The sequence below is a fragment of the Pimephales promelas genome, chromosome 9, assembly GCF_988280905.1.
Source record: "Pimephales promelas chromosome 9, fPimPro1.hap1.1, whole genome shotgun sequence".
NCBI lineage: Eukaryota > Metazoa > Chordata > Actinopteri > Cypriniformes > Leuciscidae > Pimephales > Pimephales promelas.
The window spans coordinates 32,863,769-32,881,118 of NC_142777.1; the positions used below are offsets into that span (position 1 = coordinate 32,863,769).

General features: G+C 35.1%; 1 protein-coding gene across 1 annotated transcript; it reads right to left on the bottom strand.

Moving 5' to 3' along the window:
• Window positions 1-15,289: 15,289 nt before the first annotated feature.
• exosc3 (exosome component 3) lies at window positions 15,290-16,991 on the bottom strand. Its single transcript, XM_039648449.2, has 4 exons — window positions 16,704-16,991; window positions 16,307-16,456; window positions 16,050-16,201; window positions 15,290-15,780 (listed from the first exon to the last, which is right to left on the bottom strand). The coding sequence occupies exons 1-4, from the start codon at window positions 16,935-16,937 to the stop codon at window positions 15,573-15,575; spliced, it is 744 nt and encodes a 247-aa protein (XP_039504383.2). The 5' UTR covers window positions 16,938-16,991; the 3' UTR covers window positions 15,290-15,572.
• Between the last annotated feature and the right edge of the window lie 359 nt (window positions 16,992-17,350).

A 17,350-nucleotide genomic window follows, 5' to 3' on the forward strand; every position in this document is an offset into this window, starting at 1 on the left:
AACTCTTGCCTAACCACTAATGTGATCTGGCCTCGGATCTCATAATTCATTTGTTGGTAACATAAAAGTGATGAAGGGATGGATAAATACAGTATATCTTTAAAATAAACACTTTCATAATTTTCTGAATCGTTTGACGCAACAGATGGCTGTGTATTAATGTGTTATTTTGAACTGTCAAAGAAAAGACTTGTCATGCTTTGCATTTCACATGGTGGGGTAAATGTGAACTTGAGCCAATGCCAATGAGAATGTCATTAGCTGGCACTGTAGTTAATGTTTAGTTGTTTTTATTAGGCAAAAAAGCATTTGGGATTCTGCTTCTGCTTGCCTGATGCAACACTAGGCAACGCTATACTTATGTTTTTGCACATTTTAACTACACTCTTAGAAAAAAAGGGGTTCTATATATGAAGCATTGGGTTCTTTACTCAACTCCAAAGGAACTTTTTTGCTAAAAAAAAAAAAGGTTCTATAATGACAAAAAAAGAACCCTTTTGGCACAAAGGTTCTTTAGGCTATTCATTCATATATTACATTATTCTGCAACAGTGTGTAGTTGTAATTAATTTATTGTTAAACTGTTGTTGTAACTTTGTCACATTTTAATCATGCTGATTTTTGGAGGATAAAAACTGAAAAGGCACTCTTCGTGTGATATTGATTAATTACATTTTTTAACCCCCATATCTTGAATTTTGTGATCATTCACATGCATTGCATTTTAGGGGTTCCAAATACGTAGCGCTTTCTAAGAGTGTAGTTAAAAGTCATCCCTTGCCATTAGGATGTTTAATTCTAGGTTAAAAGTCATCCCTTGCCAGGATGTTTAATTCTAGGTTGTTCTAGCTAAAAGATGATCGCTGGTGTGCAACGTAGTAATTTCATATGAAATTCCCCAACTGCTCTGGCAGGTTGTGTGTCTTACAAATTACCTGGGGGATTCAAACACTGTTTGTACAAAGTCAGTCCTCGCCCTGAGAGAGAAACCCGTTTCCTGTTGGACAAACAGGTAAGAGACTCTAAGGTCGCTTCGGTGAACAGAAACCAGCAAGATTAATGGTCCATGTTTTTTAACAACCTCAGTGTGGCCTTCGGGTGACCTGTTGAGAACATATGTGGCTCACAAAAATGCACAAAAGTCGCATTACGTTTGCTAACAAATAAAAAAAAATAACTATTTTTACACAATAGTAGTATTTATGCTTGAACGTAATTATAATTTGCATTTAAAGTTGCGTTTGTCATGTTCAAACTGTCAGTGATGGCGGAGTTAGTGTATATATTTTCCTAGAGTATATTTATTTTCCATGTCCACACGCGTTTCGGCCTAACTAAGCCATCATCAGTGAGTGTGAAGTTAGTGTAAATAATCTCAGGCAACACTGCGTTGGTATTTTATTTTGTTTTATTTGACTGTGTTGCTTTTGGAATAGTCCGTGTGTTTTATATGAATTATATTATTTTGGTTCTTAAAGGTGCCCTTGAGTTTGGGAAGTGTGTTATACATCAAACATTGTTACTGGTATTGTTGGACTCAGTGTTGACAGAGGTGACACATTATGTTGATTTTTCCTTCCTGGTGCTCTGCTAGGTATTTCTGGCTAAAACTTCCGTTGAATTTCTATTCCCTGAATCAGGACTTGTATTGGCCTGCTTGGAGTTCAGACAGGACGTGTGGGTCTCGGAGGCCTCTGTATTTTAGGACATGTCAGCCAGGTGGGTCTGTTTCCTGCAGCAGGCGCTCATGGTCACCTCACTCCCACAGGAAAAAGAAATGCCTGCTCATAGTCTGTTTATACCAGCATTAATATATATAGCCGAGTTCATTATGAATCTCAGGAACATGTTGTTGCCAGCTAACTTGATTATATGCCATGCAAACTTCATTTTCAGGACTGCTGTATGCCACCGCAATTCAAATTCAGTCTGAACAAATGTAAATAATTCTCAGACATTTAATAAAGGCAGGAATGCATTATGTAAAGTATCACGCTTAATTTCACAAGGCAGCTGTGTTTTAGGACGTGACTGCATCAAAACAGCTCTTGTGAAGGAAAAGGTCATTTTTCTTTTTGGACCAGACTAAAATACAAATTGAGTTAATGTTTTGCAATTCTGTGAATGTATGTTAGAGAATGTATATTTGATAAAACACCACAGAAGTGCCCGCTTTATTAAAGTGGACATGTGTTTATCGCTTTTTACTAAAAAAGGACTTTGACTAAATATTCGGGGTATACGATATAGCACACTAAACTGGTTTTACACGGGTTTAGAACCTTAATGGGATCAAGATCTAATTCAAGTAAACTAGGGTGCGGTTAAATTTCACATTTATTTACCATTGTAAGCCATGGTGTTGAGCAAGGAATCATGTGAAATGTTTGTCATCTCATCTTCCACAAAAAGGCTAAAAAAGTGGCTTTAATCTGATAAAGCTTTTTTTGTTATATGGCTATACACCAATCCAATAATACTGGCTGATAGCTAAAATGATAGGTAGTTATTTTTCCAAATCAATAATTGCACTTAATTTGTTTGTATTTGACAAAACTTAATGTTGGTTTTTATTTAATTTAAATATGCTTTTTTTATCAGAACAAGGCATGGAAAGTACTCAAATTACACTATTTTTAAACAGCATTCTCAATGTGTGATAATATGTATTTGATTTACAGTATAAAATATTCTTCTATAGACTTCTTTAAACTATTTTTAAATAATAAATAACTTTCAAAACCTGCATAAGGAAGTGTATACTATGAATAAGTTTCCTTGAAGTTATTTTATTTCCTTATCAGCAATCAGACTAGTAGGTTACAGTTCACACACAAAAAAGAAGACAAAACACACACACACACACACAGAGAGAGAGAGAGAGAGAGAGAACAACAAAACAAATGATAAAAACACATAGGGTGCTGCCAGTACTTTACACGGAGCCAATACGGGTCTATTAATTTTCATATCATTGTACTTTGAAACCCGTCAGGTAAATTGTTTGTTTACAAAGTGACAGGTATCACTAACTACCCAGATAGCACAAGTCTATTTGATGTGATGTTTACATCTGGAAGACGTATTTTTAAGAGTGTTTGCTCATCTGCAATACGTCTATAGGACGTTTCCTGACAGATGTCAAATAGACGTATGGAAGATGTGTGTGAGAGAGAGAGAGAGAGAGAGAGAGAGAGAGAGAGAGAGAGAGAGAGAGAGAAAGAGAGAGAAAGAGAGAGAGATTAACTTGTAAGACTGCAACAGCAAATTGAGAATATGCAAAAATAAATAAATTAAAAATACCAAAGAGACTCTCGCTCAAATGCAACACACACACAGAGAGAGAGAGAGAGAGAGAATTAACTTAATTAGCATTATTTTATGATTATTTTTGTTTGATCATAATTGCTGTTTCCTTCCGAGTTAAAATTTATTTAAAAAAAATACCAATTTATTGCGAATAATTTATTTAATTTATTTTTTTTGTTCAATTATTAGAATGATCAAATACTAACAAAAATGTTTGCATTGTGTTCCCTTTCTAACCAAATGCTATAGTTTGATTGTAATCATAATTCAAAACCTGATAGGCTACTTATCTTAAAAAATGTTTAGAAATAAAGTAGTCTTTTAGAATATCTAAATGTATATCTAAATTAAAAAAAATAAAACATATAAGATAAAAAAAAATCATGTCTAAAACAACAAAAGGTATCAAAAAGCCTTTCTGTTATATGATCTAAACAAAATAAATAAATAAAATAAAATTATGCACTCTCAGAAAAAAGGTACAAAAAAAGCTGTCACTGGGGTTGTACCTTTTCAAAAGGTAAACTTTTGTCCATTTTAGGTGCTAATAAGTAAATTTTAGGTGCTCATATGTAAATTTTTAGGTGCTAATATGTACATTTTAGGTGCTAATAAGTAAATTTTAGGTGCTAATATGTACTTATGTGCTAGTAAGTAAATTTTAGGTGCTAATATGTACATTTTAGGTGCTAATAAGTAAATTTTAGGTGCTAATATGTAAATATTAGGTGCTAATAACTACATTTTAGGTGCTAATATGTAAATTTTAGGTGCTAATGGTACATTTTAGGTGCTTATAATTACATTTTAGGTTCTAATAAATACATTTTAGGTGCTAATATGTACATTTTAGGTGCTAATATGTAAATTTTAGGTTCTAATAACTACATTTTAGGTGCTAATATGTAAATTTTAGGTGCTAATGGTACATTTTAGGTGCTTATAATTACATTTTAGGTTCTAATAAATACATTTTAGGTGCTAATATGTACATTTTAGGTGCTAATATGTAAATTTTAGGTTCTAATAAGTACATTTTAGGTGCTAATATGTGAATTTTAGGTGTTATTATGTACATTTTAGGTGCTAATATGTACCATTAAGGTACCAATATGCACCCTTTAGGTACTTTTGAAAAGGTACAGCCCCAGTGACAGCTTTTGTACCTTTTTTTCTGAGAGTGTGTCTGGGTGAGTGAAATGTGGTGGCTTTTGTTAAAACCTCATGTTATTAAGTGTTAGTTTGTTCAGGAGATTGCAGCACCAGATTATGGCTCATTTTTTGTGTCAACACCACAAATGATACTGGTGTTTCCATCATGAATAATACACAAATTAATACGATTGCATTTTACATTGTTTTATTGCTGCTTTTGTTGTTATGTTTAGTCACTTGCTGTTTTGTGACATCTGGAGTAAGAGTTGTTAGAGAGAGAAATGATGGTATGTTTTCATGTACATTAGTACTGATTTATCTAACTAAAGAACACTCTCAGGGCATAATAACCAGGCTGTGTATGTAAAAGTGAGTATGAAAATTTCAGGGTTTGTGCTCAACCATCAGTTTCCATGTTCAGATCTGCTATGTGTTTATGTAGAACAGTAAATACAGAGGCCAAACCGACTTTGATCCAGCCAACCTTGTAAGAGCTAATGAGAAGCAGAGATGCATCCAATTTGTTGAGGGACATCTGTTTGCACTTTAGAGTAACTGCAGATGAATGTGGAAGATTCTGGCAAGCAGGGAGGTGAGGAGGTGGAGGAGCTAACGAAATAGTGCTTCGAGAAAGACGAGGAAGAGGATTCTGGGAAGCATATGACCACAACTGAGTCTGGACAGCTGCAGCTCTGCGCAGGCAAATGTCCAGCGAGAGCATGACGAAAGCTTTTCACAGTGAAGGGAGAATATTCAGCCGGTTTACAGCCTTATTCAGGCTCATATATTGTGCAATCTTAGTACTCTTTTAAGGGAACAGGAATGTTTCCTGACATTAAAGGAGTAGTTCACTTAAAAAAAAACTTTTGCTGATAATTTACTCACCCTGTCATCCAAGACATCCATGTCATTCTTTCTTCATTCAAAAAGAAATTAAGGTTTTTGATGAAAACATTCCAGGATTTTTCTCCATATAATGGACTTCAATGGGAACCAAACGGTTCAAGGTCCAAAAGACCTTAGTTTCAGTGCAAACTGCAAACTGTTCAAAGGGCTCTTTAAACGATTCCAGACGATGAATAAGGGTCTTATCAAGCGAAACGGTCGCTCATTTAAAAAAAAACTAAAACAAATTTTAAGTTTTATAAGCACAAATGGTCGCCTTGCTCTGTTCTGTGATGCGCGTTTGTGACTCTCCTGTTCGAACTCGTTTATCAAAATGAACGTATCTTTTTTCATGTCATTTCATTCACTCAACGAACGAAATGAACGAGTTGACTTGGGAAAAGGTTCGTTCATTTTGATGAATGAGTTCGAACAGGAGAGTCACGAACGCGCATCACAGAACAGAGCAAGGCGACCATTTGAGCTTATAAAACTTAAACTTTTTTTAATGAGCGATCGTTTCCCTTGATAAGACCCTTATTCATCGTCTGGAATCATGTAAAGCCCTTTAAACAGTTTGCAGTTTGCACTGAAACTGTCTTTTGGACCTTGAACCCTTTGGTTCCCACTGAAGTGCATTATATGGAGAGAAATCCTAGAATGTTTTCATCAAAACCTTAATTTCTTTTCGACTAAAGAAAGAATGACACTGATATCTTGGATGACATGCGGGTGAGTAAATTATCAGCAAAAGTTTTTTTTAAAAGTGAACTACTCCTTTAAATCATGACTAACATCAAGCTAATGATAGTGAAATGTGATTGTGACATGCTAAAGGTCAATATTCAGAATATGTGCATAGAAAGCCACAAGAGCTATTGTGTCCACTCAGACAACAGGGTCGCCAGTGTCAAGCTTGTGTTTGTTATTTAGGATTTAGCAGCGTTTTCTCTGCTTGCGAGAGAGTGTTTGGCTAATACTCTTTCCTCAGCAGGGATTATTTTTTTTGGCACCGAGCGCACGGCCCATGATTCAGTGCTGCTCGCGGGCTCAGGCCTCTGGAGAAGCGTTAAATGCACATTCATGGAATATGCAGACGCAAAAGACAGTGGCAGATGGAGAAAGAGAGAAATGTTTGCAGTCTCTCACCTGGCCCGAAGTGTCCTGCACATCTGAATATTTCCCTGGATTAATATGTGATATTCAATCATCTGAGATGAGAGTGAATCATTTTAAAACAATAGTGCACCAAAAAATAAAAAAATCCCTCATGCATGCAGTTTATTTTTTTTAATGGACAACAAAAGTTATTTACAATACAGTATACTATATAGGATTACAATTATAATATTGCAATTATTTTTATTTGGTTATTCAGTTCCTCAAAGACTGTGCCATTATACTTAGGCTATTGTTTCTTCCATGTGCTCAACATTAATATAAGCAATTTTTACATTTAAATAACTAATATATATATATATATATATATATATATATATTGTAACATTTTGCATCAATCCGTCGTTTGATTCAAAACTTAATCGATTTCAAAGATTTGATCTTTATTGTCACTCAAAAAAAAAATGTTTACAGAAGTCTTTGTGTGAAGATTTTGTATCGGTGCAAAAACATTTTAATAAATTGTTATTTAATTATTTTAAAAAGCGTTGCAGAAAATGGCTAGGTTTTGTTTTTCATTGTATTTTACTAAATTTACATCAAAAGAATAGAATTGCTACTTTGGCTGTTTATTCAAAATTTTGGAAAGAGAAGAGGAAAAGTAGTTTTGTATTTAAAATATCATAATGTGTATATTATTATTATTATTTAAAAGACATTTTTCAGTAGACATGAAAGTAGCCAATACAGAAAAGGAAAAAATACAGTTTGGAGTAAGGCAGACTAGACAGAATTGAACCTTTAATTTTGTCAATTCGTTCTATTATGCAAATCTCTATTTCAGCGTTCATTTGACTGTCAAGTGAATTAGTAGGCCTATGAAAGCAAGACTTTTGCCATATGTCATAGCATTTCTTTACATTTGAAAGTGAAGAAAGCCCACCTGCCAATTCAAGTAGTGCTGGTCTAAACAGGTTCGTTTGGACCCACAAATACTTGTAAAACACTGTGTGGGAAGTTAAAGATCCTGTATGTAAAATGCCTACAGCATAGAAACATCACCTTGGATTTAAACATACAGATAAATCTGTCAACATTAGATCTGCTTTTCAATTACACTGTTTGGCTTAAACAGCTTCATGCAACAATTATTAAAACGAGCTGATCTGAGATCTCTTTTGTTTCGAGGCTTGGTTCACTTTGAATAACAAACTCAACACCTTCAATCCCATCTCATTGAACTCCGGTTAGTCTTTGCAGAAATCATTAGCTCACATATTTATTCACATAGGCTACTTTTTCCATGTTCAGTAAAGACATTAAATGTGTTATGCATCAAATATATCTGCTGATCAGGTCAAACTTATTTTACAAACCATTAAAGCTAGCATATCTAATGCGAGTCAGATTGGTGTATAATCAAAGCTCAAATACATTGTTCTTGCAGTGACTCAAACCTTCCATGCCCCTGGTAATGCATTTTAAGCTCGTCACTCAGCATAAACCAGTGAACCAATGAGGAAAACGTGCCCAGACACATCTTTCCATGTTGATCAGCACATTACAGAGTCGTGTACAAAACCTGAAACGAGCCCATTGTTTTCAAAGTTCATTTGGCCAGATTCAATAAGAATCTGTGTTGCTTCATCAGTTATGTTCTTCCCTCCTAATCAAAGCTTGTCTAAATAAGCATTATTACACTCAAATATATTGGTATATTGACCTCTAAACTACTGACCATTAGAAAAAAAAATCATCTGATGTTAATATTTCATATTTTATTTATATTTGGTAATACAGTAGCCAATCCTGAGAGTGATATAATAAACTAATCAAAACTGAAAGTAAATACTTCTACATTGAAACATATTTTTATTACATATGCATGCTAAATGTTCTATTTATCAAAGAATCCTGAAAGAAGGGGGTATTGGTTTCCACAAAAGCACCAAAACAGCATATTGGAATGATTTCCGAAGGATCATGTGACACTGAATACTGGATTCAGTTCCTAAAGTCATTATATTTCACAATATTTTTTACTGTATTTCTGATGAAATAAAAAGTGAACAGAGTTTAAAAAAAAAAATAATTATTGAAAACTGTTGTTTGCAGAGGACGTGGATTTGTGAATTTTATATAATTGTGTTTTAAATCCTGACGCAAAGTAACACTGTGTGATTTTTACCCCCATCTACCGGTGAAAAGATATATGACCATCCAGTGAATAGTTTCTGTTCCTCTCAATTCCGATTTCGTTTCAACTCCTTCGGTGGCCACCAGTGATGCGCGGGTTGATCCGAAATGAGCGGGTGCCTGCGGTTACCCGCAGTTACGGGTCATCCAAAAATGTTTTTAATGATATTCGGGTCGCGGTCGGTCGGGTCGTTTGAAAAAAGATGCCAATTAAACATTTGTATATAGTACTAGACACAATTTTTGATGAAATATACAGCCCTACACGTTATTGGCTAATAATTGTAATATAAGTGACATAATTGTCACTGTTTTTGTCTTAATAATCAGTGCGATGTGATCATTTGAATTGTTTGTCTAGCCTTGATTAGCCTACAGGACAGTGTAATAAAAATTTGTGAATCACAAATCGTAATGTAATCATTATCAAACTTTATTCATATCATAATTTTATTTTTTATCCTGATTAATGTAAGAAATAGCATTTTCAGGTATGTTTTGCAACGTTAAGTTATTTGTTATTAAACAATAAGGCATAATAATTTTTTTTTAATTACATTCATGTCATTTTGTGTTCTAATTCATATAATATGAATTGTTTGTCTAGCCTTGATTACAGGACAGTGTAATAAAAATTACTGAATCACAAATCGTATAATGTAATCATTATCAAACTTTATTCATAATTTTATTTTTTATCCTGATTAATGAAATAAATAGCATTTTCAGGTATGTTTTGCAACGTTAAGTTATTTGTTATTTAACAACATTTTTAAAAATTACATTCATGTCATTTTGTGTTCTAATTCATATGATTTGTCATAATTATTTCTTAAAGCAAAACACCATGCAATACAATAGCATTCAATGCAATAAAATTATAGTGAACCAAAACTTACAGGCTATAAAAATGACATCTGATTAAATTACACAATACAATACTAAATTATTTCAACTGAATTATGAGATGTAATGGATTATACTTTTATTAACACAGAACTACAAGCAAAATGAACATTTACATGGACATTTATAGAGCTTTTTAAAATGCACAACAATACAAAACAGCTTTAAACAGACTATAGGAAACTTTCATTTCCCAAATACTTTTGTGATAATCCTTCTGGCTATACAGTGTGAAGATCGAATGAAAATATCTTCATAGCTGTGTTAACAATGTTGAATGAACTGTAAGGTTAAATATTTTGAGAGACAGTGTTGTTGTTTTTTTTAGGTCCATCCTGGATTAACCAATTAGACTCAAATAGATGCAGTGTCTTTTGCTGTATATAAAGTTAAATCTGTAATTGATTCATATTGTATGTGCAGTCAATTTTTTTTCTTGAGGCCTCGATGATGCAGTCAGGTCATGAGACGTGGAGGCTGAGGAACTCTGAAAAACACACAAACATGCTGTAACACATGTCCAACATTATTTAGTAAACACAGCAAGAGAAAGTATCCTGTCAATTGTATCCTAACCAGGGGTGTTACTGGACCCCTGTGGAAGAGCAGTATATTGTCCATGATGAAGTGCATACTTCAGTGTTTCCCAACCCTGTTCCTGGCAGCACACCAACACTGCGCGTATTCTTTGTCCCCTCAATCAAACACACCTGATTCAACTCATCAGCTCATTAACCCATCTGATTATGAGCTGATGAGTTGAATCAGGTGTGTTTGATAAGGGAGACAAAGAATACGCGCAGTGTTGGTGTGCTGCCAGGAACAGGGTTGGGGAACACTGGCATACTTCATCATGGACAAAACATTTTTTTTTATTGTGTATGCGTACATTTTTAATGCAGTAGATATAGGCTACAAGGATTTTTTTTGTTTGAAAAGTTTGGTGGCCCTGGGACCTCGTTCAGGGGCCGAAAGGCCGAAAAAGGCCCATCTGCGAAACCGCTGCTTTTTTATGCAAATTAAACACCGAAACGGCCCCGGGGCTCGTCCCGAGCGACATACCGAAAGCACCGGGCTCTAGAGCCAAGGCAAATGTTTTTTAGCCTCTGTGCAAAATTTCTCGCTCAAGGATGTTTCAATCCCACCCTGAAAGAGCCTTTCAGGCTCTTAAATGATTTGATGAAGGGGGAGGGGCGATTTTTAGCAAAGGCCCTAGAGTTCCATGCTTCGGGGCCCTGCGTCAGGGGCCCCTAGAGAGTTGGAATCTGAGACCCCGTTTACACCTGGTATTAAAATGCGATCTGTATCCAGATAAGTTATCCGGATAATAAAAAACGCATGTTAATGCAAGGTGTAAACGCGTTGTGATCGGATCGTGATCGGATCTGCCTGACCACATCTGGAGGTAGTCTGGCTCGCATTGTGTCCGGATCTTTACTAGGTGTAAACGCAATCTGCTTGTTGAAACCACATATGTATATTTTACTCCTCCCAAAAATGCAAAAAAATAAACGAGTGAGAGCGTGTTATATAGGCTATGTCATGTTATAGCCTAGTCAGATGCGACACGCGACACGCATCACCGCAGATGAGCGTCTATTCAACGTGCAAACATCGCAAATAAAAGTGAAAGTAAGTCACAGACGCAGTCAAACACATCTTCAAGTAAAGAAACGAAATTATCTTACCAGGCCTGTTGCCACTCTCTCTTATTGATGTCTCTGATTTGGAAATTAGCTGATGATCAATAAAATGCCGCTCAGATCTGTTGCTTTTGGTGGCGTGCAATCCAATAAATCTGCATATAACGCAGGAGGTGAAGATCGGATTTATATCCGTTTTGCAAAAACACATTTATGTGGCCAGGTGTAAACGGAATCAGTACTTATTATCCGGATAACTTATCTGGATACAGATCGCATTTTAATACCAGGTGTAAACGGGGTCTGATATCCCAAGTTACCACGACCCTGCGTCTGCATACAGGGGCTGTTCCACGGGCCATTAAAAAGGCATAGCGGTTTCGCAGATGGGCCTTTTTCGGCCTTTCGGCCCCTGAACGAGGTCCCAGGGCCACCAAACTTTTCAAACAAAAAAAAATCCTTGTAGCCTATATTGTAGACTTTTTTTTCAGCATCAGTGCGTTTAATGTATACATTGTGAGTAGAGATGGTCCTTTGAATATGTTCTCTTATTTTGTATCTGATTGTTTTTATATGATTGTCATAGACTAATATGTGTAGCTATATTACTATTGATAGTTGTTTTGCCCTTAAATACCCTTGCCATTATACCCTTAAATCGTGTGCACCTGCCCGGGGACTGCGGATGAAAACTAGCTTATAGGCTAACTCTGGCACAAAGCATCTCTTCGCAAGACTAATGTATCTTGTGCATTGTCCCTGATAAATAAATAAAGGAAAATATATATATATATCTACTGCATTAAAAATGTACGCATACACAATAAAAAAATGTTTTGTCCATGATGAAGTATGCCAGTGTTCCCCAACCCTGTTCCTGGCGGCACACCAACACTGCGCGTATTCTTTGTCTCCCTTATCAAACACACCTGATTCAACTCATCAGCTCATAATCAGATGGGTTAATGAGCTGATGAGTTGAATCAGGTGTGTTTGATTGAGGAGACAAAGAATACGCGCAGTGTTGGTGTGCTGCCAGGAACAGGGTTGGGAAACACTGAAGTATGCACTTCATCATGGACAATATACTGCTCTTCCACAGGGGTCCAGTAACACCCCTGGTTAGGATACAATTGACAGGATACTTTCTCTTGCTGTGTTTACTAAATAATGTTGGACATGTGTTACAGCATGTTTGTGTGTTTTTCAGAGTTCCTCAGCCTCCACGTCTCATGACCTGACTGCATCATCGAGGCCTCAAGAAAAAAAATTGACTGCGCATACAATATGAATCAATTACAGATTTAACTTTATATACAGCAAAAGACACTGCATCTATTTGAGTCTAATTGGTTAATCCAGGATGGACCTAAAAAAAACAACAACACTGTCTCTCAAAATATTTAACCTTACAGTTCATTCAACATTGTTAACACAGCTATGAAGATATTTTCATTCGATCTTCACACTGTATAGCCAGAAGGATTATCACAAAAGTATTTGGGAAATGAAAGTTTCCTATAGTCTGTTTAAAGCTGTTTTGTATTGTTGTGCATTTTAAAAAGCTCTATAAATGTCCATGTAAATGTTCATTTTGCTTGTAGTTCTGTGTTAATAAAAGTATAATCCATTACATCTCATAATTCAGTTGAAATAATTTAGTATTGTATTGTGTAATTTAATCAGATGTCATTTTTATAGCCTGTAAGTTTTGGTTCACTAATTTTATTGCATTGAATGCTATTGTATTGTATGATGTTCTGTTTTAAGAAATAATCATGACAAATCATATGAATTAGAACATAAATGACATGAATGTAATTTTTTAAAAATGTTGTTAAATAACAAATAACTTAACGTTGCAAAACATACCTGAAAATGCTATTTCTTTCATTAATCAGGATAAAAAAATAAAATTATGATATGAATAAAGTTTGATAATGATTGCATTACGATTTGTGATTCACAAATTTGTATTACACTGTCCTGTAATTAAGGCTAGACAAACAATTCAAATGATCAACATCGCACTGATTATTAAGACAAAAACAGTGACAATTAAATAATTATAATTGCATTTCGAATACGGTAAGGCAGTATTAAGCTGCGGTAAATCTCAGCTAGCACGAATCATCGGATAAATGCTATGCTACTAAGCTAACTAAAAACACTAAGAACGAGAAATGTTTAAATGTACAATCTACAGCTTCGGTTATATAGACCATTTCACAAGATGTAAACAACACTGGTCCAGAAGCACTTCCTGTTTCAGTTTTTTAACACTACATAAAAGCTGGGATAAAATACAACCAACAGAACATTTAAAACTGAATCAAAAAGTTAAACAAACATCTTTAAGATGTTTTCTTTACATGTGAAATAAAGAAAACAGTTACAAACTGAAACAGGAAGTGTTTCTGGACCAGTGTTGTTTACATCTTGTGAAATGGTCTATACTAGTATATGAAACATATAAGTTAAATACAGTAATGACTCGTTATAACGTACTTCAAACGTCTCTTTTAATAAAGTGATTTGTAACCAGGCACTAAAGCGATTACCCATAAAACTAGCTTTGAACCAATCGAATCGCTTGGGTCCTAAGGTCTATGGAATGCCAAAGCTGACTAAATTAAAAAATAAATAAATACATAAATACATATACGAAGAAATGTAAAAAAGCAAAAATACATAAATAAATACATAAATAAATATACAAAGAAATGTAAAAAAGTGCATATAAATGAGTATTTATACTTTTATTTCCATATTTATGTATAATTGTATTTTTCCACACATTTATTTATTTATTTATTTATACATTTATTCATTTATTTATTTCAACTTTTATTTATTTCCACATTTATTTCAGTATTTATGTTTTTATGTCTACATTTCTTTATTTTCACATTTATTTATTTCTATATTTATTTATTTCCACATTTCATCATTTCCACATTTATTTATTCCAACATTTCTTTCTCCGTATGTTAATGAGGGGGGCGTGTTTTAACTCAGACTTTAGCAATCGAGCTCAGAGTGGCAGTTCTGAAGCTTTGAGGCCACAGTGACACCTTGTGGTGTGTGACCAAACGAACCGCAAGAGCTGTGCGGGCATTATCACTTTTAAGTCCAAGATTAACATGGCTTTCAGTTCGACCCATAGACAGTAAGGTAGGTTCGACCTCGTCCATGAGTGTTAACTCAAACAAAAACGCGAAAGGCGACGCTTGAATTAACGGGTATGTCCCTCTTTGGCTAATGTACTCTCAAGATGGAGGGGCAACATGGCGACCGACATTAGAACCCCTTACCCGTATGTATTTTCAATGGCATATTAATATTATACACTCACGAGAATACTTTATTACTTGAACGAAGTAAATATACATTGATGAGCACATATATTTTTGAAAGAACTAAGTATTTTTAGCTAAGAATAAACTAAAAGAGTTACACAGTGTAACGTTAGCTCTAAGAAAGTACAGACAGCAGACACCTAGCCTTCCAGTTATTTATCACGGAAATATCACTGAGAAAATAGCCTTGCTGTAGAGTATGGTATTTGTTCAACATGCCTGTGAATAAGGGATAACTGGATATTAAATTACACTGGTTACAGTCATGGTGTTCCCCTTGCAAATACCAGTAAATCAGTGAAGAAATTGTAGAAAGGTGCCCCCTTCTGGACATGAAGAAAACGGAGCAATCATGAAGACTTTTTACTCAAAATAATTTTAATTTGTTTTTAATATTTTTAAATGTTACTTAAATTTACTCACCCCAAGTTGTTGCAAACCTGTATGAGTTTCTATCTTCTGCTGAACACAAAGAAAGATATTTTGAAGAATGACTGGAACTTTGGCACCATTGACTTCCATAGTATTTATTTTTTTTGTTCAACTATGGAAGTCAATGGTTCCAATCATTCTTCAAAGTTCTGCAGAAGAAAGAAACTCACACACGTTTGCAACAACTTGAGGGTGAGTAAATGGGTTTGGGTGGACTCGGAGTATCCCTTTCAAATCACTACAAAAAAAAAAAAAAACCCAAAAGAACCCACAGTTTTCATTGACTGCTTCACCAAGATTTTATTCATTTGAACATATAGAACATAAATGCAAACATGTTTGTTATGAGAGAGAAAGGATGACTTCTCTAGCATGGACAGACAGGGTGAACACACCAATATCCAAAGTCACCAACATTGGTCACCAACATTCTTCAAAATATCTTCTTTTGTGTTCAAAGGAAGAAAGAAACTCATTCAGGATGACAGAATTAACATTTTGGGGTAAATAACCCTTTAAACGTGTGGCACCAGTTGTATTCTGGGAAAAGTGATCTTTCATATGTCCTCTAGAGGGAGCCTTCTGCCACTCTCCTGAATAATGTCTGTCTCTGTTGAGAGGTCATGTTCTCACATGTCTCCAGAAGATTGGCCACTATCAGCGTCTGCTGAACTGTCTTTGCTTTCACCCACACTCTGCCATTCATTCCAACAACCATCTCAAAGGGGAAAATCTTCTCCAGGTCCTTCACTATTTCACTCTGAGGAGCCAGAAGTCTGATGGGAAGAAAAAACTTTTTTTTTTTAGCTTTTTAATTAACCATGAAATAATTTATGGAATATTTTATGGAGCATTTATTAAGAGATTTATCAGTGCATGTAATTTTTTAGGCAACTGCAAATCACGATAAGTGTAAATAGCAACTAGATACTTTACACCAAGTGATTTCACACGTGTTTTCTAAGCACGGAACTTACGACTTTAACTAAGCTAAGCTTGGAACTGTACAGATCACAAAGCTATATTATATGGATAAATCACAAACCTGCGCACTAGGCCCAGAGACACTTTAAAGAGGAGCCCATCAGCTCCAAACACCCCCATCCCATTGGCCCTGCCACAGCTGTCTATACACACCAGCTCGGGTTCCATATCCTTGTTTGCAATTGTGAACTGGCTGTACACCAGATCTCCAACCTGCAGAACATAGAAGTCACATTATCAGTTTGTACAACCATAATGCAATGTAAATGGTATGAATTTTTCATTTGAGTGGTGCAAAGAGTGTTCATAAGCAAGTACCTGCACATTAGGCCTGTTCCTCTTGGTAGCTCCCTCGAATGCAAGGTACGAGAGAGATGCTTGCTCACTTCCTCCCACGTCCACTTTAAAGATATCTCCAGACTTTGCAGTCACAATACCAATCACACTTTCACCTTTGGCTGGTACATACTGGAAGAAATAAGGACAGCCTGAGGATGTGACTAATACTACTGTGTGACAGCTTCATTTTGGGCAAGATTTATTTATTTTTTGTTTCATGAACCTGATATTTGGGCATTATTTAGTAGAAAAAAAGACAGAGAAATTACTAAAAGTTCTCAATTTCCAGTAATGTCCTAAAGCAGAACGAGCCTTAGCCAACTTAAAATAATAAGTGTACAAAAGGTTACTGCTGTGTGTGAGTCCAGTTCCTTACCCGTCTCTGCTGAGAGTCTATCCAGTACAGATTTGGCAGTTTGTGCCGCAAGATTCCACTTTTACACACTTGAACTTCCTCTCCGTTTCTCCGGAGTCCTGGACCGCATATTATCTTTTCGGGTTTGATATTACAATCACCATATCCACCCTCAGCCGAGATGAATGAAAACACATCTCCGGGTAAAAGTACTTCACCTATTTTCTCTTTGAAACGAGCGTGTACGATATCCATTGCAGAAAAGCAACGTGAGCCCCCTGTGTTTGTGTACTTCCGGCATAGAAGCACTCTAGTTATTTACAAAATAAAAGTTTATAAAAAGTGTAATCCATCAAACCAGAATGAATGAATGCATGATTGAATAAAGCAAAACTGGCAAAAACAAAATGAGAACGTCATACAAATTCTCTAAAATTATTAGTAGGATAACAAAATCAGTATTTTACTGATGAAATCAAATAGGAAATTATACCTTTTATAATTCTGACGTAGTCCGTCATATCACCTGTTTTACTACACTTTCCTAAAAAATTATTGAGTTATGAGTAATTTCTTTACAGTCTATGGTTCCTCGTATCTCAGCCTATTTTTTTTTTTTTTTTTTTTTTTTACAGTCTATGATCACAGCAAATCTAAATTAAAACATT

What these genes read in the sequence shown, in the direction of transcription:
- exosc3 (XM_039648449.2), bottom strand. Translation starts at nt 16,937, where the DNA reads ATGGATATCGTACACGCTCGTTTCAAAGAGAAAATAGGTGAAGTACTT. An exon ending in TAGACTCTCAGCAGAGACGG is followed by an intron (nt 16,457 to 16,703) that starts GTAAGGAACTGG and finishes TATTTCTTCCAG; the next exon opens with TATGTACCAGCCAAAGGTGA. An exon ending in GGAACAGGCCTAATGTGCAG is followed by an intron (nt 16,202 to 16,306) that starts GTACTTGCTTAT and finishes TATGTTCTGCAG; the next exon opens with GTTGGAGATCTGGTGTACAG.